We start from the raw sequence: 20,574 nt of genomic DNA on the forward strand, positions 1-20,574 counted from the left end.
CGTTTCTTTTCCCCAAATGTAAAGAATCAAATTAGAAAGTTAGACCTGACTGATTCCATACATCTATTGAAATCCCTTGAATTGAATGAACACCCATTTATGTGTAATAATCATTCCTAACTTGTGAAATATTTTGGCGTGAAGATTGATTCCTTGATGCGTGGGGGCATTTTTTCCTTAATTCCTTACAGGAACAACAGTAAAGTGAATGTTGAAAAATTGCTTTGATGAAGAATATAAAATAAACCTAGGGGATTCACAATGAAATAGTTCACGATTGTATTAATTTCTTGTTTTGTATCAGGGAAAAAACTGTTAATAGAACTATTTCAAGAAATCCAGTTACTCATATTCAATCCCAGTTAAAGATTGCATTTCTGTACCAAAGCTTTTAATGATTCGAATCTCTTGAGAAGTAAGATTCGATTGATTCAAATGGTTTAATCTGTCCTTGGCCTTCTCTATTTGAAGATCAATTGTCCTTTGATTGTCTTCTGCTAGGATCGTAATCTGTTCAATATTTGATTTAATCTCCTCCAACTGGTGTTTATGTGTGTCCTCAAAAGATGATGACAGAATAGATGTTAAATAGTGATCTTTAAAATCTTTGGGTTGCTGCCTTGCACTAATCTTGTTTTGAAGAAGTTGTAAGTTCTCAATAACTTTCTTCCATAAAAACTGTAAGAATCTATTGTTGATATTTTTGAAATAGAAACAATTCTCAGCTGCAGGATATTTGAGAGTAGTGAGGTCTGTCAACAAGTTGTAAAATTGAAAAACAGAAAAGTAATACAAATCGAAGCAGAGAGTATTGCTTCCACTAACAGGCATCGATTCTGAAGAGTGGGAAATGTGTGAAAAGGACTGTGTTTCAAAAACAAGATGGAAATTATGAATACAGACTAACAAAGCATTCAACAACTCATTTCTATCCATTTCTAACTTATTCTTGACAACAAGTTGACAAACTAATGCCAGTTTGTGAGCTTTGGTTTGGAAAGAATCAATTGAAAGGAATGTACTGTTGATGGTTTTGTACAAACTTAACATCTGCTGGTTTGAGTCGTTAGAGTTTCCAATTCGTAATAAATCCTCAAGGAAATTTTGTGATTTGAACTCTTTTCGTGATACACATTTTAAATCTTCACCAAACTTGAAAGAAGATGAAGGAATAATATCTGGTCTTAGGTTTCTTGTAATATTACTATACAGTATTTCACAAAAAGTGTCAGAAGAGAACAACAATGACCCCAAATTTGAAGTTGATATCCTTCTAGAAAGAAACTCTACAAGTTGGGATAACAGTGGAGAAAATGTCTGTTTGAATTTTACAATGAATGAATTTCCTATCTGCAACATGAGAGTTTCAGCTCCCAGAGGATCAACTACACTTGCAAAACTGGAAAGTATAAAAGCATCTCCAAGCAATTCTAAACAAGGTTGTTTCTTATAGATATTAAAGAGAATCATGGCCATGCAAGTAAGATCACTAGGTTCTAGCTTATCTGAGTTATAGAGCATCAAGTCACAATGTTCAATGCATTGTTCAACCTGATCAAGGGATGGTTTATCAATATAGTTAAATGCAAGTAAAACCATGAGAGCAGATGTTCTCTCAAAATTCTCAAAAGAAACTTTTACGGCATCCATTCTTTCTAATAGATTTGTTGTTGGTTTTACGGTTGTTCCATCCCGTTTTGATATTTCAATTGAGAGGAGGCATTCAGCAAGTTTACACAGAGTTCCCTGCTCTTCAAGTGAAGAGTTTGATTCAATCAATTTGGAAAGACTCATTAGTATTGGGAACAGTGATGTAAGCTCTTGAGAAACCATCTTGGAGATGATACTACCGTCTTGTGGTATCCTCTGGAATTTGATAACCAAAGAAAGAGATTGATTCAAAACATGGTTCATGTGACTGTGGAATAAGTTGTCGTCCTCTGATGATTCGGGTGCTTGCCTGAAATTGTTGCTTCCATGAATAAATCCATCACTATACACCTTCTTCATGTGTTGCAAAAATTGGGACCACTATCTTGGGAAGATGTTTTTGTTCCTTCAGCAAAACACGCCTCAAAGAAATCACTAATAACTGGCGAACGATCACACAAATACATTTTGAGTATGTTGGGTGTGGACTTAATTTTTTTTGAAAATTTAATTATTTGAAATAAGCTAATAAGAGGAATGATACTTGTGTGCTGATAAAAAACTGTTAGGTAAGAGGAGTCTTTTCAATAGATGTTGGCCAAGGTAGTGCTCTCTTTCATTGCCCTTAATTATATTCTTTCCTTCAATGACTGTATCGAGCTCATGAACTTCTTCCTTTTTCTTTCACGAACTTGTTGAGAACAATGAAATGGCTGAAGACAAACACAGGTCATCACAAACATCTCCAACTAAAAAAAATGTTCAAAAAGATCTTCTCTCGAGTTTCGAATAATGAAGCCGATGATGACTTGTCCTCTCTTCCCTCCACAAAACACAACATCTTTAAAGAAACTCTCAGCACGGAATTAATTTTAATAATTGCACAATATTTACCAATTGGAGATTTGAATTCTTTTGCGAGAAGTGATGAATATTTATTGGAAATGATTTTTGATTTGACTGTTGAAAAAGTGGAGGCCATTGCAAAGAGAAAACAAGAATTGTTGCAACTTGACCTTGAAAGTAGGATTGTATCGGTCAAAGATCAGTATAAAGAAAACGAAACTGCACTTGCTCAGACACTTTTGTGGAAACCACTTGTACTTTATTACTTTCCAAATTATTCAGCAAGTTTGAATGTCAAGAATTGGATGCATGTCATGAGAAGGAGAGTCATCCATTTACAAAACAAATTTCCACAAGAATTACCACTTTCGAAAATAATTAAAGAAGAATCTGGACCTTTAGGATCAACATTTAGAAAGAATAAGGACAGACAATTTATTGAGAATTGTGATTGGGAATATGAATGTCCATTGAAGAAGTCTACTGCTTTTAGACATGTTTCGAAAGGAGTTTCGTTTTGTGCTGTTTGTAAAGAAAATGTTTATGAAGTAATTAGTGACAATGATTTTGAACATCATGTAAAACAAGGTCATTGTGTTTCATTCTCCAAATATTTGGTTGAGGAGAAACGTCCACTAATGCGAGGAAAGATTGCATACAGGCCTGCAAACAATCATTAAACTAAACTACTAATGCTTTACAACATTTTCTGTTCTATTTAAATCTAACTAATCATTTTCAAATCATTCTCTACAAAATCAATCTCAATATTATAACATCGTATAATAAAACCAATGAATCATCGCAATAGGACACCTAGGAAGTACGAGGATATCGACACAAATATGGAGAGGAAATCTTTACAATCACCCCAATTATAAATCCTACATTTCCTACACATTAAAAAAATGTCTTCAGTTGAATTTCTCAAAGCACCTCTTCATGATTTGTTTGCTTGGGCACGTGTTGGTTCCATGTGGCCAGTAACCTTTGGTTTGGCATGTTGTGCAGTGGAAATGATGCATGCTTCTGCTTCTGTAAGTTTAACTAATTTCACATTCGAAACCAAGGTTGATTTCTCTCTAATATATAGAGATATGACTTGGAAAGAAAGGGTATCTTCTTTAGACCTACTCCTCGTCAAGCTGATGCCATGATCATTGCTGGAACTTTGACAAATAAGATGGCACCAGCTCTTCGTAAAGTTTGGGATCAGATGGCTGAGCCACGTTACTCAATTTCAATGGGAAGTTGTGCAAATGGAGGTGGTTATTATCACTTCTCATATCATGTTGTCAGAGGTGCTGATCAAATTGTTCCTGTGGATGTTTATGTACCTGGTTGTCCTCCAAGTAAGTTTAATTTCATTTAGAATTGTTTGTTGGATTGAGAATGGTGAATTTGCACAATGTGAATTTCGATGGTTGATAGCTTGTGTGAGTATTTTTTATTGAAAATTTGATGAAATGTTTACAATGAATTTATGGAACTTTAGGAAGCTTTGATTTATGGTATTTACATGCTTCAAAAGAAGATTAAGAGAAATCCATACAAGCCAGAGATTATGGAGCAAGATTTCAACATGCCAGGAAAAGTGTATCGTCCAACTGATTCTAATAATCATCATTTGAATCAATTGTAAAGAGTTTATTCGAATCTGTAATGGGCTTGTCCCAACACAATCAATATGGGAATTTGAAAACTGCTTGTGTCAACAGCAAATTAGAATAATAAAAATTGAAAATTTTCTTTAAATTAACAAATTACCTAATCTCAATTTGAAAGATTACAAAAAATTTCTTTCGTTCTCTTGCCATCCTTCTCCATTTTCAACCAAACCAACCTTTCTCCACAGATTCACACAAGCAAAAACTCTATTTCTATAACCACGCAATACCAAATCCAAAACAGCGCCAACAATTTTTGACCTGTAGTTCATCCTCAAAATAGTTAATTCTTCCGATCCATTTGCGTCCGCCAACAAGAATAGAAAGTTTGGAAAAAATTGAAAAAAAAATCAAAACAACAACAAACCTTTTTCAAAGCCTTTTTTTTGAAAGAACGAATTCAAGTGGTTATCATTCTCTGTTCCGAGCATTGATTCTTTTTGTAAATAAGAAATAACAACAATTAAGAGAGAATATAAATTATTAGATACATGATGGTGGTGAATAGAAGGATATGTGTAATACAATTATTACTAATTGTTATTATTGGCTTGATTGTTTCGATAGGCTTGTTTGTAAATTGTTCAGAAGCATCAGCGTTGTTATCATCATCATCGGAATCTTTGGATAATGAAACTTTAAGTGATAATAATCAACTTGACTGGCAATATGTTGATTCATATTTTAATAGGGAATGTAATGTTACAGCACAATGCGGAAGTCAATTGGTTTGTGTGAATGGAAGTTGTAATGCTTGCCAGGTGGATGGTGATGATGAATGTAATGATCATCCATATGTTATTTGTCAATATTCTAATGTTTCTGTGCCAATTAGAAATTCATCCATGTTTGAGAATCGTGTTATTGGATTGTGTGACACAAAATCATTGTTTCCTATTAGTGTTTGGGATATTTTGGCAACATTTTTTTCATCATTTGGAGGTATTGCTGCTGCAGCATCTGGTGTAGGTGGTGGTGGAGTGTACGTTCCAGTTATGTTTCTCATTGGTAGATATCCAGCTCAAGTTTCAGTTGCCTTGTCAACTGTTATGATTTTCGGAGCTTCAACAAGTGTTTACTTGATGCTTATTCCTAAAAGACATCCATTTTCAAGTAGTAGACCACTCATTGATTATCATGCTGCCTTAATTACTGAACCTATTATTTTGGCTGGATCGATTGTTGGTGTCTTTCTCAATGTTTGGTTTCCTAATTGGTTTTTGACAATTCTCCTATTGGCCATTCTGTTATTTGTTGCATGGAGATCGATAGTTAAGGGAAGACAACAATGGAAGAAAGAAAATGAAGAAAGAAGAAAGAAAGAAGAAGCCACGACTAAGGCAAGTGCTGCTGCTGAGGAAGATACAGCCCAAATTGTAGAGAATAAGGAAGTGGAATTGAATGAAGAAGTGAAAGAAGAAGAAGAAGCAGTTGTTGATAACTCTCAACAAGAAGTTGACCCAAATGAAACTCCAAAAGAAAATTTGGGTGAGTCATTAGTTGTGAAATCTGAAGAAAATAACAAATTATTAGAAAGGATTAAGAAATTGGAATTAGTTGCCTTCCCATCAATTTCATGGATCTTGCTGTTGATCAGTTGGGCTATTGTGTTTGTGTCATCATTCTTGAAGGGTGGTAAATCTTTCCCATCCGTAGTTGGAGTCCAGAGATGTTCTCCTGAATGTAAGTATATTGTAACAAAACCATTATAACATTTTAAAGATTGGGGAATTGTTGGATCTTCATTTCCACTTTTATTAATCATGTCAGGAATTGCAGCCATTTTCTTGAGATATTTGCACCACAAGAAGGTTCAATCAAATTATGAATTCTTAGAGGGAGATATCAAGTGGACCACAAAATATGTCACTCTCATTCCTCTCATCTTTTTCACAGCTGGTCTAGTTGCCGGTTTATTAGGTATTGGTGGAGGTCTTGTCGTTGGTCCATTGCTTCTTGAAATGGGAGTCAATCCACTTGTCAGCGTTGCTACATCAAGCTTTACAGTCTTACTGACTGGGTCCTCAACTGCCATTCAATTCTTAATTATGGGAGTGGTTTCTTGGGACTATTTCATTTGGTATTTTGTTGCAGGTATTTTGGTATGTTTTCTATTTTCATTTGCTAACTAAGTTTTCTTTTGTACAAATAGAGTGGTACTGCTGGTCAAATTGTTGTTGCTCTTATTATGAAGAAATTTGGTAGACCAAGTATTATTGTATTCATTATTGCTTTATTTATTGCCATCTCCTCTGTACTGACTGGAGCTATGGGAATTACATCATTAGTTACCACTTTAACTAAGGGTGGTAATTTAGGATTTAACAATATTTGTTAATAAATTATATTCGAAAATATTTTACAAATTCTCATTCAAGAGTTCCAAAAGTGGATTGGTAAAACACATATCATTATCAATACATCTAACAAGTCTCTCGTCAGTTAACAAAAAGGTATGAACTCTCATACATAAAAAGCCAAACAATCCAACAAAAGTATAGTCATCTATTGCCGAAGAAGCATCCTTTCCCAAAATTTGGTTCTTGAATTGTGGATCGACAGTAGCTATCCTCTCGAAATCATTCTGCGAGAAATCAATCAGAATTGACTTGTCCTTTTGATTAATTAATTTGAAAGTTATTGATCTGGAATGATAACCTTGAACATCTGACAGATTTGCCTCCACTATTAATTTGGAATTTTCACATTGTAGAGTTGCCTCCGTAAAACTTCTCGATTGAGTAACATACTCTCCAATAGTAACAAAGAATCCAGTGGAATTTTCAGTTTTGAGTATAGTGGATTTGATAATTTCTACATAACCTAAAAAATCCTCAGATACGTCAGTACCAAAATTGGATTTCGAGCAAACATCTAAAACAATCCTTCTCAAAGAAACTAGGTCCATATAGATTTGTGAAATGCTCTTGTTTTGATGACAACATTTGGAAAGTAAACCATCCATAAAGATTTTCCCTGATTTTTCCTGCTCTAAATTAATTTCGTCTCCTTCATAATTAAATAGTCTCATTGGTTCGTCCTCTTCATCTTCTTCATCTTCTTCATCATCCTCATCTCTTTCACCTTCTTCATCATCCTCAATTTCATCATCTTCCAATAAATTACCAGAAAAGACAGCACAGGTCTTGATTCTTTCCCACAAAGAAGCATTTTCATAATTAGTTCTTTTTAAAAACGAGTTGGAACACAACATCATGAATGAAATAAATTGTTCATAATTCCAGTTACTAGGAAGTTCACAAGTCTTGATCAATTTTGTAATCTTACTCTTCTTTGTGTACCCTTCACCACTTGGATCTCTGTAAAACATATATTCCATTAGAGGTATAGTTTTGTTTGAACCTTCTTCTCTCATGAGCATGTAGTAACTCTCATCCATAGTCCCTTCTCTACCGTTCATTCCAACACAGTTAGCTTGATACAAGTACACATAGGATGGTTTAGATTTTGAACTGTTAGATTTCTTCTTGATTCGGATTTCACAGGCAGAACCTTCACTATATTCCAATGTACCAGCCACCCATTCTGTGTATTTTACAGCTCCACTTTTGAATAGATTGACATATTCATCATTCTTCACAAGTTCCTCAAAATTCAAATCTTCTCCATCAATGAAATAGTTCTTGAAAGGATTTACTCTATCCTCCAACAGATGCTTTGAACACACCTGAGCATTTCTAATCTCTCCTTGAAGTCTTGTCAAACATCCACTCAAATTGTAAAGTATTTTCCTACTTCTCATTGAACTGGCCTCCTCCTTCTTCATTTCTCTACAAAATCTTTCAAAATTCAACATTACTTGAAAAGCATACCAAGGACATGCTCTTTCTCCCAATTCATCATCACTCCACAAGGCCAATTCTTCATTCATTCCACAATTTACCAATCTAAATCTCAACTGATCCTCAAACTCCAAATATTCATATACATTTCTCAACACGATCGTATTCAACCACTCATGATCATTTCTCTTCCGATGATCAGCAGCATCATTACCAACATTTACCTTCTTCTTCTTCTTGGCGCTCTCCAAATAATAACCATCATCAAGAGTTCGATAGATTTGTATCGGATTTTCTGGTGGTTCGTATAATCTCTTGACTGCTCTATTGGGAATTGGTTCTCCTAGGCCAAGTCCTTTTCCTCCCTTTCCTCTTCCAAGGGAGATGGTTGGATCATTGTTTGTTGACATTTTTTTCAAAGTGTTAAGTTTTGGCGGTTTCAGTTTTCGCGCCTTTTTGTCATTGTTAAGCTGTTACTACAGACAAAATTCCAGTTTTTTAAAGAAAATACTATCAATACCAACCTTTCTCATTAAAAAAGTTGTCAAAGAGAGAAGAACAAATTTATTAGTATATTTAACAAACTAACAAACCTTGACCTTTCAGAAAACGGGATTGAGAGTTGTGAATCGATTGAGGAGTTGAAGCAATTGACATATCTCAATTAATGGAATTGATGATGAAAACGTTGGTTAAATTAGTCAATCTCAATATTTCATTTAATGATATAGGAGATAACGGGGCTGAACAGATCAGTGGTATAGAAAAATTGACACACCTTGAGATTCGTGGTTGTGAAATATTTTTGATGAAATGCAAGGAACGAGAATCTATTAAATTAAGCTAAACATTTAATATAGTTCAGTAATATCTACTATCATGGAGTCATTTAAGAGAATTTACAAAGAATGGCAACAATACAATAATGGACAACTAAACTCAAAAAGAGTTACTCAAATTCTGTGGATTTGACTGTATGGAACGTTCCTTTCACTTTGGATTTAACCACCGTATATGTTATAATAATCGCTTTGGGATTTATATTACGAATTGAGAAGTCAACAAACAAGAAAAAAATGCCTAGAAGTCCTCTTAACACATTTCTGCTTTTATCTGTATTGATTGTATGTGTTAGTTGTGTGAATGTGTTGATCAATGTTAAAGATCTTCCAACAGATTCTGTAATAGAGATATCTGGTGAGAACCCAATTACCGTAATTATTCCAAGTAGAAATTACACAGCACCTGTTGGTTTAAAAATTGATGGAGCTAAAAAATTTGTGAATCATAGCTTTAGGATGTAAAATTTATTCGTTGAAGGTTTCATTGGACAAACCTTACTACAGAGGAAATACTCCTGCTAGAACAGATATTCAAAACATTTACTTTGGATATCGTGCTAGATACAGAACATTGGACAATAGATGTATCGGTGTTGGTTCTGACTGGAGTTTGTATCCCTATGCAGATGGTGCTGAAAGTGTTTGCAATTGTTCAATGATATTCACAGTTTTCCATACAGGATTAGGATTCATCGATAATTCAACAATACCAGATGAATATTATCCCTTGACCATTAGTATCACACCAAGTTTCAAGAATTACAAAAATGAGCAATACTCCTACTGCACTGCTAACACACCTTCTTGTTCCAAACAATACTGTACATGTACTACATTGGGAGGCAACAATTTTGATGAAAATCGTTTCTTGTACCCTCCCATTAGCACATCAACTAGTACAAGGAGTGTCTCTTCAGCTCGACCAATTTCACAAAATATTTATTTAATAGTTTTATTGATTTTCTTCATTTTGTATATTCAATAAATTATACAGTCTATCCTTTAGTGCAATTACAATATCATTACTGAAATAGTTTGGGCCTAAACCATAACCATCAATATTAAGGCATTTCAATACAAGTTACTTTAGAACCTAATGAGGAAAGGACAAGATAATAAGAAAAAGTATGTTTGATGGAACTTTATTCATTTTCGAATTAAGTATATTATTTAATAAGCATTCCATTTGAAAGGTTGGTGTAACGACCTCGTGCCTCAAGTACCTAATATCATCAAGGAGGGTGATCTTATGCATAGATTGAAGAGGCTTTATGATCAGTGTTACGTGTTGTAAACCATGCTTATTACTCTCCCGCCACCAGTGCTTCCATTCAGTTGATGGTATTTAATAGATTAAATTTAAAAAAAATATTTCCAACAATCAACAATATAAAATTGATATGAATTAAAATACGTATTTTAAAAATTCATCATAAGCCAGGTTTGTTCCAACTATTGCAATAGTCAAGTTTTTTAAAGTACTTTTTCCTTTTAATTTAAAAGAATAACTTCGGAAATGTAACAGATACAAGAGCTATTTCAAAAAGAAAAATGATCACTTCCCTACCCCATGAAATCCTTGCCAATGAAATCTTTATTTTTCTTCCAGAATTATTTCTTTTCAAAGTTTGTTCTATATGCAAACTGTGGAGACATTTAATTATTGAAAAATTAACACAACACGGATTGACCATTTTAAAGTACAAACAAATGGAAAATCAGTGGTCCGAAGATCAATTTAATATTTCCCTTCCGATTCATCACCTATTGATCATCAAATCACAATTTAAATCTGCTTGTTTGGATGTGTTTTTTAAAAATGATATTTTGAGTTTTTTAACGAGATTCGAATTGATTGGAGTTCCAATAGGAAACAAACCTTTAAAGATGATTTCAAATTGTAAATATTTGGGTCAATTGGAAAAATTGGTCATGTTGGCATGTGGGATTGGAGATGCTGGTGTGCAGTCTCTTGTTAATTCAAGTAAGAATTTGAAATCATTGAAATATTTGGACCTTTCATGTAATGTAATTACTGACAATGGTTTGAAAATGATCTTAAATTCAGATTTTAATTTGGAAGAATTCTACTTGACAACCAATAAGATTAAATATACAAGTATTAATGAAAGGCCAATGGAAAGTTTGAAAATTCTCCAATTGGAAGAATATTACACAGTGGAAACAGTTCATGATATGCATATGGAAATATTTTATCAAACTGGAAGGGTGCCAACAAATGTAAACACTCCCCAAGCTCAATCTCTGCATGATGTTGCACTAATGTTGCAACAACCACAGATTTTACAAGTTACTACAAGAGTTTCGTTAGAAATGCTTTTGGAGAGTGCCAAGCAAGGTTCAACACAAGCTCAGTACAGAATGGGAGGAATATATTTCGTAAAATGTGAACCAGATTATGGATTTTCTCAAAACATTGATCTAGCCATTGACTTTTTAAGGAAAGCAGCTGAAAAGAAACATCCTGAAGCGACTGCTTTGCTGTCTGTTCTTTATGAAGAAATTGGAAATTTGGAAAAGTCGTTTGAATGGTGTAAGAAAGCTTCTGAACTTGGCGATTCATCATCTATGATAAGATTAGGATATATGTACGATAAGGGAAACGAATTTATTAAGGTAGACCACGTACTAGCATTGGAAATGTACGAAAAGGCATTGAAAATTGAAACCTCTTCTCAAAACTATTATCTTCTTGGAAGTTTGTTTCATGAGGGAAGATGTGACAAATTTGGTAAAGTAATTATTGGACAAGATTATCAAAAAGCAATGGAATATTATCATGAATGTTTGAAACTTGAAGAAGATAACGAATGGGCAAATTATCATTTGGGTATAATGTATAAACTAGGGGAAGGTATTGATCAACCAAATAACGAATTGGCTAAAAAGTATTTGTCGCGAGCAGCCGAGTTAGGGGATGACACAATATCAGAACAAGAATCGAATCAGAATTTGGAGTGAATATAGGACTATTTATTAGATCGGTTCTTTGTCAAATAAGCATTCTTGGTTTTTTAACAGCAAACAGTTCAGCAAAGTTCTTTTCCACAAGTTCATCAGTTTGAAGTTATGGTCTTGTTTAGCCCTTGTTTTTGCTTCTTACTAACACGGTTAAGGAAGACTTGAATTTTCCTTTAAATCCGAAAGCATGAGGCAAAAATACATGATTTACAGTAGCATGAGGCAAAAATCAATCTTGTCTAAAATTCTTAATAAACATGAGCAAGAACATGATTTGATTAATGGCAATTAACGCACAACCCTGAATTGTTTCATTTTCTCAATTGCTCAATTCAGTCAATCTCTTCATAAATTAGATCTACAACATTTGACATCAACTAACATCAAACTCAATATCACAAGACATTATCTCTAATACATTGAACAAGATTCAAAACATTGTAGTTCTTTCAAAAAAACTTCAAGAATCATTGTATACACTACAATGGAGTGCATGTTGTCAACTCTTATATCTCACAAATATATGGAGGACATTTTTTCAGTTCCATTTTTGTAACATTTAGCAACAAACTAATTGAATTCACAATAGAGACTTCATGTCGTCATTCTTCACGCCTTCAACATTCCCATTTAGGCAGCTTTCGTTTATTTACTTGTAGTGGAAGATTTAAATTGGATACTTGTGGCAAAGATCTGAAACACTGTTGTGTGATATCTTTGAAAACCATCCGCTCTTAGTTGGTGCTTTCTTCATTTTTAGAATTTTTGTAAATTCTCCTTGTCGAATAGATAAACGAAAGTCAAAAGAAACGATAGATATTTAATCTGAGGATTTCCTCTTACTACGATGATATCATAGATAGTCCAACATTCAAGATCTCTTGCATATTATCCTATTGACATTTATATTACATGTGTGTTGTATTATGAGATGAGGAAAGGTACAAATTAACTAAATATCCTATTCGGTAAGGTGTGTATCGATTACGGTTATCTTCTTGTTTTGATAAGAAACGAACCCTATGATGTCCAGACAATATATAGAATGTGTATCTCATTGTTTGCGTGAAACCCTTCGACTTGCTTATTAGAAAGTAAACGAAACAGTGATAAAAAACAAGGTTCATGAATGAAACAGGTGCCCACACAAAGGTTAATTATGGGGCATTTATCTAAAATAACATGAACGCCTTGTTGGAAATAAAAGATAACAGGAAAATGTGCTGCCAAACGTCAAACATCTTTTCTCACGAAGAATGAGAAAATGCAAATTGGTAACACAAGCAGAACAATCATCACTAAACAAGATTTAAATAAAAAGAACATAAACCTAAAGAACCTGTCAGCTGCCAACACATCAACAGTGAACCATCACAACATTTCATTGGATTACCAAAAGTTTATTGTCGACTAGTTTGTGATAATATCAGCCGAATTGAAATAACATCAAAGTCTTTGACATATTCTGACATTGTTTCTAATCTCGCAACCTAAACTTGTAAGATCCAAACAAAGACGTTTCTTCCTCCTCTGCATTCAAGTTATTAGAAATCAAACTTTAAAAAAAAGAGATGATACAACAATCTGCCAGCCAAATGTTATTCGAAACAACCAACATGCATTCAAAGAATAATGCACAATTTCAACAAGCTTCCTATTCGAAAGTTCCCCCTTCCACTGCTGTACTATTAAACAATGAGACCCACAGAACTAATCGCGACAACAGTCCAGTACAGAAAGATATCAGCGACATGTCTGGGTCAACTGGACCATTTGTTTCGAATAACATTTCTAAAGAAAAATCACAACAACCACCCATGATGTTACCAAACTTGAGAGATTTACTGAATGAATCAGCACCGCCTTCAGCACATGTTGCAGAAACCTTGTATCCACGTGTCCAGTACCAACAATCACAGCCACAGAATGGTGGCAACTTTAACTCCAGAAACTTGCATTCATACTATTCGAATACAAACAACAACATGTCTTCCAATCCCATGCATCAACAACAATATCCAAATTTGGGTTTTGATAAAATCCCAGCTCACATTCAATCCAACTCTTCCCAACAAAATCCATTATTCGAAACATCACATGCAAGGTATTCACCACCACATCCACAACAACATGTATACTCTACTCAACCACCACATACCATACAACCATCACCTCTTCAACAACAACATGTTTCAAGATTATCACCTCCTCATGATCCACATCCCCTCCAACCAATAACTCATCAACAACATTTAAATCAATCGTCTCCTCCACCACAACAACAACCAATGACACAACAACAACATATAAATCCACAAGTGATTGCGAATAGAACAATTCAAGATTTGGAGAGAGAACTCGATTATCAGTCGAGGTTTATTGTAGAGTTGGAGAGGCAGAATAGTGAATTGAGAAGGGAGTTGATGCATGTGAGACAACAACAACAGCAACAACATGTACCTTCACAGACAAGTTCTAATGGATCATCTATAGTACCAGCTGGTACTGCTCGAATGATGCCTATTCGAACAAAGAATGATCCATTCGAAACTGCCAACAAGAAGAGAAATTTTGCAGATGTTCAACCTACTACTGTAGGAGGATCTGCAGTAACGACCTATCTTACATCGAGTGTAAATGATTCAAAGAAGAGAAAGACAAGCGCATCATCACCAAGTGCGTCATCTGCATCAAATATCTTAGATTCGAATAATAATAAGGAAATTTCTATTGTTGATGAATCAGTGGACAAGTTAAATACTGCAAACATGCACAAGTATATTGTTAAATGGAAGGGCGAAACCTATGTTCTAGTCAGCATTTTCAAGAATAGAACCCAAATTCTCAATTATTACGTTCCTCTCTATCAGAGTCAGAATCCAGATAAGGTTTGCAAGATTGTGTTGAGTAATGAAGATTACAAACAACTTTCTAATGAAAACCCTGACACTGTTGAAAAGAAGAAGCATGCATGGAGAGTTTCTGTGTTTAGTTTGGATTTTTACAATTTTGTAAAGAATTTTCAAAAGAAAAATCATCAACAGAAAGCTTCATCCTTCATTCCATTTGATGCCACAACACAAATAAATAAGTAATTTGTTAGAGCATATCACTTTCAATATTGTTTTGTGCCGTTTCAACTTCGTCTTCAGTTAAATCTATTGAACCTTCAGTTAATTGGAATTTCTCAATATTTACAATGAGCTTTTTGATGCTTGCAGGAACAAATTTGTTTCCAAAAGCTTTGATACATAAATCCTCTGGGATTTCATTTCTTTCTCGTGGTTTAATTATGGATGGAATATCATCAAGCAACTTGTCAAATATAACAGTCTTGTGAGCTTGAAGTTCCTTAACAGCTACATCCACCGATTCTCGGCAAACCAATCTGAAAATTTTGACTTGTTCCTTTTGATTTTTTCTGACTAATCTGCAAATTGCTTGGTCATCTTTGGCAAAGTTAAAGTCCAAATTGAATAATACAACATTGGTGGCCGTTGTAAGGTCAATACCAACACCTCCCGCATTCTTACTAATAAGCAAAGTGTTGATAATTCCCCTATTGAATTGATTGATAATCTCTGCTCTCTTGGGAGATGATGTATCTCCTGTAAATACACCAATCTTGATTGTATTGTCTTTGCTCAACTCCTTAACAATGACAGAGTTGTAGCAAACTAACCCAGAAAATACGACAACCTTTTCCTTTTTACCTCCAACTATCCTAGAAACTAAGTTTTTCAAAATTTTCACTCTTGTAGAGCCGGTTAATTTGGGATGGCTTTCTTGAATATATTTCTTGAGGGTTGTTTGAAAACTCTCAGGTGTTACATCTTCATCGTTATATTCTTGTGAAAATTCTTCCAAATCTTTCTCATCTGATTCTTTCAAATAATCGACACAGTCGAGGCATAATCTCTGATAAAAGTATCTGGCAAAGTAACACTTAGTTCTGTATTTTTGAGAAATGAACTCGTAAATATCCTTCTCCTCTTTGCTCATTTTAAATTCTATGATAATATCCTCTTTCTTTTTTGCAATCTCTTCCATTTCCTTGATATTAACTTTTCTATGAATCAATTCCTTAAAGTAATTGTAAAAGACTTCAGTTCTAGCAAGAACCTCTCTGTTTTCAATGTTTTTTCTATTTTTAGAGAAGAATTCTGTAAATGTGGAATTAAAACAACGCATCAACTTCCTCACATATGGGTTCTGAGGTTCTAAAAATCTTATCAACGTGAATATTTCAGCTATACTATTCTGTAATGGCGTACCAGTAACTAGTAATTTGATAGATTTGGAAAAGGATGAGAAATGCTTGAATCTTTCAGATTCTGGATTTTTGATAACATGAGCTTCATCAATTACTAAAATATCAGCTTTCTTTAGATACAATGCCTCCTCAGGACTATTTTTCAAAATATTCATACACCTGTCATAGGTCATTACCATCATTCTTCCTCCCTTATCGAATTCCAACATTTTGTCGTACATATTTTCATTGTCATTCAATACTATAATTTCAGATAAAAATCCTCCAGAAGGAAAATGGTACATGTACTGTTTTGAAAAGTGATCAATATTTGATTTTGGAACAAGAACTAGATATTTGAGTGATTTACCAATTTTGTTCTGAGAATATATTCTGTTGTAATTCTTCAATATCAATAGGACCGTAAGTGTTTTACCTAAACCCATAGAATGAGCTGTAACACGTTAGAATATTGTGTTAATTTCACACTTACCAATCAATAAGGATTTTCCTTGCATCATTCTATTAATGGCCGTTCTTAAACAATCAATTTGGTGATCCATGACGTAGTCCTGATACTCTAATTCATACTCTCCATGTTGCTTCTTGATAAAGGTGACTGATTCCTTAACCTCCTCGACAATATGTTGATTTTGAAGTGCCTCCTCTGCCAATTGTTCCTTAAGTTTTAATTTTTGTGCCTCCTGTTGCATCTTTTTGAAACCTTGTTCGTATTGTTGGCGTCTGAAGTGATAGGCAAGTTTTGTTTTGAACGCTACAACAACTGGAATCTCCCTTCTTGCATACATTCTCAAATATTCTCTGAACTTATTATTATTTTTTTCCATAATGCATTTTTCAATTTCATCAGCCAATGCTTGTTGCTTTTCATTGAGGATTACTGTTTTGATTATTCTTTCAGTTGGCTCTTCGTCACTCGTTATAACTTCCTCAACACCCTCATCATCAATGAAATCATTCATATCATTCTCTTCATCGACTGTTGGTGCTGATTTTCTCTTTCTGTTTGGTCTCGTATTCTTGTTCAAAGTAGCGTCCACTCTTTTCTTCTTTTTAACCACTTGCTTGTCAAATTCCTGTAAAGCCAATTGATGAATAATACTATCTCTAAGAGTGGTGTCTAATCCTTTGAAATTCCCATTCAATGTATCTTTCAGTTTTAGTAATCTCTCCTCCAACCTTTGCCAATTATCATGAATATCTTCCTTGGTTTTGTCTTGACAAAACTCACGAATTTCCTCATCAGTACATTGAAATCTTTTTACATAGTTTTCAATATACATCTGACACTCATCCACTACCTCATCATCATCATTCAATTCTTCTACAGAATATTCAATAGCCTTGTCTTCAAAAAGTAATTCTGGGCCATCATCAGAGTCTTCCGAATCAACTTCCGAATCAAAATCATTCAAGTCAATAGAAGACTCATCCTCTTCATCATTCATATCTATTATATCACCTACATCATAGCTGGCTTCTTCCGATACATCAAATTCTGATGGGGAAATTGGAGGCCGATACATTGGGGCCTCATTGTGTTGTTCCATTTTTTTAGAATTTGTTATTTTAGCAATTGAACTGGCTTTCCAAATATAATTGTTAAGAAACTGGTTTGTGTTTTCAATGTTTTGATCAAAATTATGAGAATTAGAACAAATTTTCTTGTAAGTGTTGGGAATTCTCAAAGATAAAGTAGTCGGCATTCAAGATACTGGTCGAGATTGAACCTTGGAATGTTCAATTTCATATTCGAACAAGTAGTATTACTTGGTGATCAACACAAACTCGAAATACAAACATTACTCAACCCGAAACAACAACTTTTTATCATACAACCATTAAACCCCAACCGAATTAAAAACAACAAAAAACCTCCTCAACTATCATAGGCTTGATTTTACAGCTCTTTGAAATCTTGTAGCCAAAAATTTCACCAACTTCCAAAAAAAACAAAACAGAAAAAATTTACAAGGGTGTATTCTTGCTAATTTCTCTCTTCACGTTTTTTTTTCTTCTCTCTCTCGATCGCATCCAAGAAGGAAGACACATTGTTATTAGTAGCGTCATTGCTTCATAGTCATTAATTGTGGGAACATACTTTGTATCATCAATAGGAAAATATTTTTCTTTTAAGAGCAAAGAAAGAGAAAATATACTACAAATTCCGAAGATCAAAGATGGTGAAGGAAAAGTTAACTTTTACAAACCCTAAGAAGGCTAACACAAAAAAGCCTCAGCCAAAACAACAACAAGTTGGGCAAACTAAACAACCTGTTGCTGAGGAAGTAGCTGCTGAACAAGTTGTTACTACTCAACAACCTGTAGTTACCGAAGTTGAAGATTCTAACAATGAATTAATCAACAAAATCAACAAGGAAATTAGACAATATAGAAAACAAGTTGTAAAGCACAAAAAGCTTCATGAAGATGTAAGTCATTTACATAGCAAAGCCTTTTCTAAAATGTAATAGATTACCAATCAATTGGATTTTAATATTGCTATTCCGACAATCCCTTCCCACCTCAACAAGAAGGATCTTTCATTCGAAGAGATTTTACAAAGAAAGAATTTCGATGCTCAAATCGAAGAATCAAAGAAGAAGGAAAAACAATTGAAGGATATGATTGAAATTTTAGATAATGAAAACAAATCATTGGAGGTTCTCGAAACTATTCAAAGTAGTATGAGTAAGATTTTCAATGAGGTATGTAGTAGACTTTTGATTCGGAAGTAATAGTCTAACAATTTTTCTAATAGCATGATTCACGTCAAACAAAACTTGAAAAGGACTTGAAACAATTGCAAAAGGATGTTAAACAAAAGGATCAACAATTGGAGGAATTGAATCAAACTCTTAATCATACCAAATTCCAACTTTCTCTGCAAGTTAACAACAAGAAGGAAAATGTTTCAAAAATCACTAGCTTTGAACAACAAATCAATGAACTTACTGAACAAAACACAAAACTCTTGAAACAAAACCAGGATGTGGAATCACTCAAAACTGAAATTACTCGTCTTCAATCTTTGAATTCAAATTTATCCAAAACACTTGAGGATCAAAGACAACAATCTTCCCAACAATTAATGGTTCAACACAATGTGATAGAGGAACAAAAAAAGCTTCTCCAACAAAAGGAAGAAACATTAATGTTCAACTTTTCCAGATTTAACCAAGTGAATACAGAATTAATGATGATCAAACAACAATTTACCGACCAAGACAAATTCATCAAATTCCAACAACATCAAATTTCTCTCAAATCTGAGGAAAATAACTCTATCACAAAGGAGGTTAATTCATTGAAAGAGGAAAACTCTTCAGTTGTGAAAAAGAATCAAGACTTGTTGGACAATATCAAACAATTGGAAGAAAAGATTGCTAATTTGGAAAACTCTAACAAGCAATTATTAGATAAAATGCAAAGAGATGAAAATGACCACAAACATTCTATACAACAACTCGAAGAACAATTAAAGCACAGACCAATTGTGACGTTCCCTGTAAAGTTTGAAGAGGATATAATTAATGAAGCTTTGGACAAGAAGAGAACCAAGGATATTGTTCAACTTATTCAAGTTTTGAGTTTTTTCAATATTTCTAATCCAGACTCATTCGAAAGAAGATCCATGTTCCTTTCAGACCAACTTTGTATTAGCCAAACTGGAAAACAAGTATCAATTTTGACTCACAACGATTTTGCAGCTGTAGATGCTCTTTCACGTTCCCTCTTTGGTCAACAACAAAATATTGATCAAGTGGAAAATTGTATTAATGATGGAGTAAGAAAATTAGAAAAAATTATTGCAAGATCTGAAGATGATTCAATTATTGGAGTTTCATACAAGATTTTAGCAGAACAAATAAGAGAACTTGCCTCTTCGAGTATCTACCAATATGGCAAGACTTTGTATCCATACTTGGGTCAAGATGAACATTCCTTGACTAGTAATTCTATTTTCAATACTAATGGTTATAATATTAGAATGGATGATGCAAATCAATCAAGCTCATCTCCAAAACTTAAGAGTAATTTTATTAATACTGACATTTCTTCCACAACTTCTGAAACTAAAAAATCCACCATAATTGAGAATAAGACATTTGAAGAAACTCCATCATCCAATATTAATGTCACATACGAGGTTCCATCTGAACAAACATCATGGAAATTGGAAGTTACAAACAACAATACAAATGTTGAATCCACAACACCAAGTGCTCCAATAGAAAGTGACATAATTAACACCTCACCTGCCAATCCAAATGTTGTCTCTACCACAGAAGATGAAAATTCAGTTCCTTCAGCTCCATCTCCTTCATTAGAACAACAATCTGAAAATGGTGAAAATCTGACGAAGAAAAAGTTTACAAACAATTCCAGAGGTAGAGGAAGAGGAGGTTTTGTTCCAAATTCACGAGGCGGCCGTCAAAGAAAACTCTTTGTACGAACAGATAATAAATAAATATTGTAAAATTAAAGTTTTTCAATGTTTTAATTCCAAT

The 20,574-nt window shown here is 33.8% G+C and overlaps 9 protein-coding genes across 9 annotated transcripts; 6 read left to right on the forward strand and 3 right to left on the reverse strand.

Moving 5' to 3' along the window:
• Positions 1-342: 342 nt before the first annotated feature.
• NAEGRDRAFT_58109 (uncharacterized protein) lies at positions 343-2,010 on the reverse strand (the record flags this gene model as incomplete). The annotated part of the gene is made up of 1 exon (XM_002676978.1): positions 343-2,010. The coding sequence occupies one exon, from the start codon at positions 2,008-2,010 to the stop codon at positions 343-345; it is 1,668 nt and encodes a 555-aa protein (XP_002677024.1).
• A 344-nt stretch (positions 2,011-2,354) lies between these two features.
• Positions 2,355-3,176, forward strand: NAEGRDRAFT_49242 (uncharacterized protein; the record flags this gene model as incomplete). Its single annotated transcript, XM_002676891.1, has 1 exon — positions 2,355-3,176. The coding sequence occupies one exon, from the start codon at positions 2,355-2,357 to the stop codon at positions 3,174-3,176; it is 822 nt and encodes a 273-aa protein (XP_002676937.1).
• Positions 3,177-3,404: 228 nt separating this feature from the next.
• On the forward strand, positions 3,405-4,249 carry NAEGRDRAFT_36743 (uncharacterized protein; the record flags this gene model as incomplete). The annotated part of the gene is made up of 4 exons (XM_002676892.1): positions 3,405-3,533; positions 3,590-3,848; positions 3,917-3,932; positions 3,992-4,249. 3 exons carry the CDS (start codon positions 3,405-3,407, stop codon positions 3,922-3,924), a joined length of 396 nt encoding a protein of 131 aa, XP_002676938.1. The 3' UTR covers positions 3,925-3,932; positions 3,992-4,249.
• A 2,273-nt stretch (positions 4,250-6,522) lies between these two features.
• On the reverse strand, positions 6,523-8,376 carry NAEGRDRAFT_67832 (uncharacterized protein; the record flags this gene model as incomplete). The annotated part of the gene is made up of 1 exon (XM_002676979.1): positions 6,523-8,376. One exon carries the CDS (start codon positions 8,374-8,376, stop codon positions 6,523-6,525), a length of 1,854 nt encoding a protein of 617 aa, XP_002677025.1.
• Positions 8,377-9,042: 666 nt separating this feature from the next.
• Positions 9,043-9,793, forward strand: NAEGRDRAFT_67833 (uncharacterized protein; the record flags this gene model as incomplete). The annotated part of the gene is made up of 2 exons (XM_002676893.1): positions 9,043-9,217; positions 9,258-9,793. 2 exons carry the CDS (start codon positions 9,043-9,045, stop codon positions 9,791-9,793), a joined length of 711 nt encoding a protein of 236 aa, XP_002676939.1.
• A 947-nt stretch (positions 9,794-10,740) lies between these two features.
• NAEGRDRAFT_49245 (uncharacterized protein) lies at positions 10,741-11,790 on the forward strand (the record flags this gene model as incomplete). Its single annotated transcript, XM_002676894.1, has 1 exon — positions 10,741-11,790. One exon carries the CDS (start codon positions 10,741-10,743, stop codon positions 11,788-11,790), a length of 1,050 nt encoding a protein of 349 aa, XP_002676940.1.
• A 1,616-nt stretch (positions 11,791-13,406) lies between these two features.
• On the forward strand, positions 13,407-14,891 carry NAEGRDRAFT_79841 (uncharacterized protein; the record flags this gene model as incomplete). Its single annotated transcript, XM_002676895.1, has 1 exon — positions 13,407-14,891. One exon carries the CDS (start codon positions 13,407-13,409, stop codon positions 14,883-14,885), a length of 1,479 nt encoding a protein of 492 aa, XP_002676941.1. The 3' UTR covers positions 14,886-14,891.
• Positions 14,890-17,589, reverse strand: NAEGRDRAFT_49247 (uncharacterized protein; the record flags this gene model as incomplete). The annotated part of the gene is made up of 2 exons (XM_002676980.1): positions 14,890-16,304; positions 16,536-17,589. The coding sequence occupies 2 exons, from the start codon at positions 17,587-17,589 to the stop codon at positions 14,890-14,892; spliced, it is 2,469 nt and encodes an 822-aa protein (XP_002677026.1).
• Positions 17,590-18,017: 428 nt separating this feature from the next.
• NAEGRDRAFT_58112 (uncharacterized protein) lies at positions 18,018-20,541 on the forward strand. Its single transcript, XM_002676896.1, has 3 exons — positions 18,018-18,495; positions 18,538-18,771; positions 18,825-20,541. Exons 1-3 carry the CDS (start codon positions 18,244-18,246, stop codon positions 20,532-20,534), a joined length of 2,196 nt encoding a protein of 731 aa, XP_002676942.1. The 5' UTR covers positions 18,018-18,243; the 3' UTR covers positions 20,535-20,541.
• The last annotated feature ends 33 nt before the right edge of the window (positions 20,542-20,574 follow it).

Source organism: Naegleria gruberi (genome assembly GCF_000004985.1).
Source record: "Naegleria gruberi genomic scaffold NAEGRscaffold_25, whole genome shotgun sequence".
Taxonomy (NCBI): Eukaryota; Heterolobosea; class Eutetramitea; order Acrasida; family Naegleriidae; genus Naegleria; species Naegleria gruberi.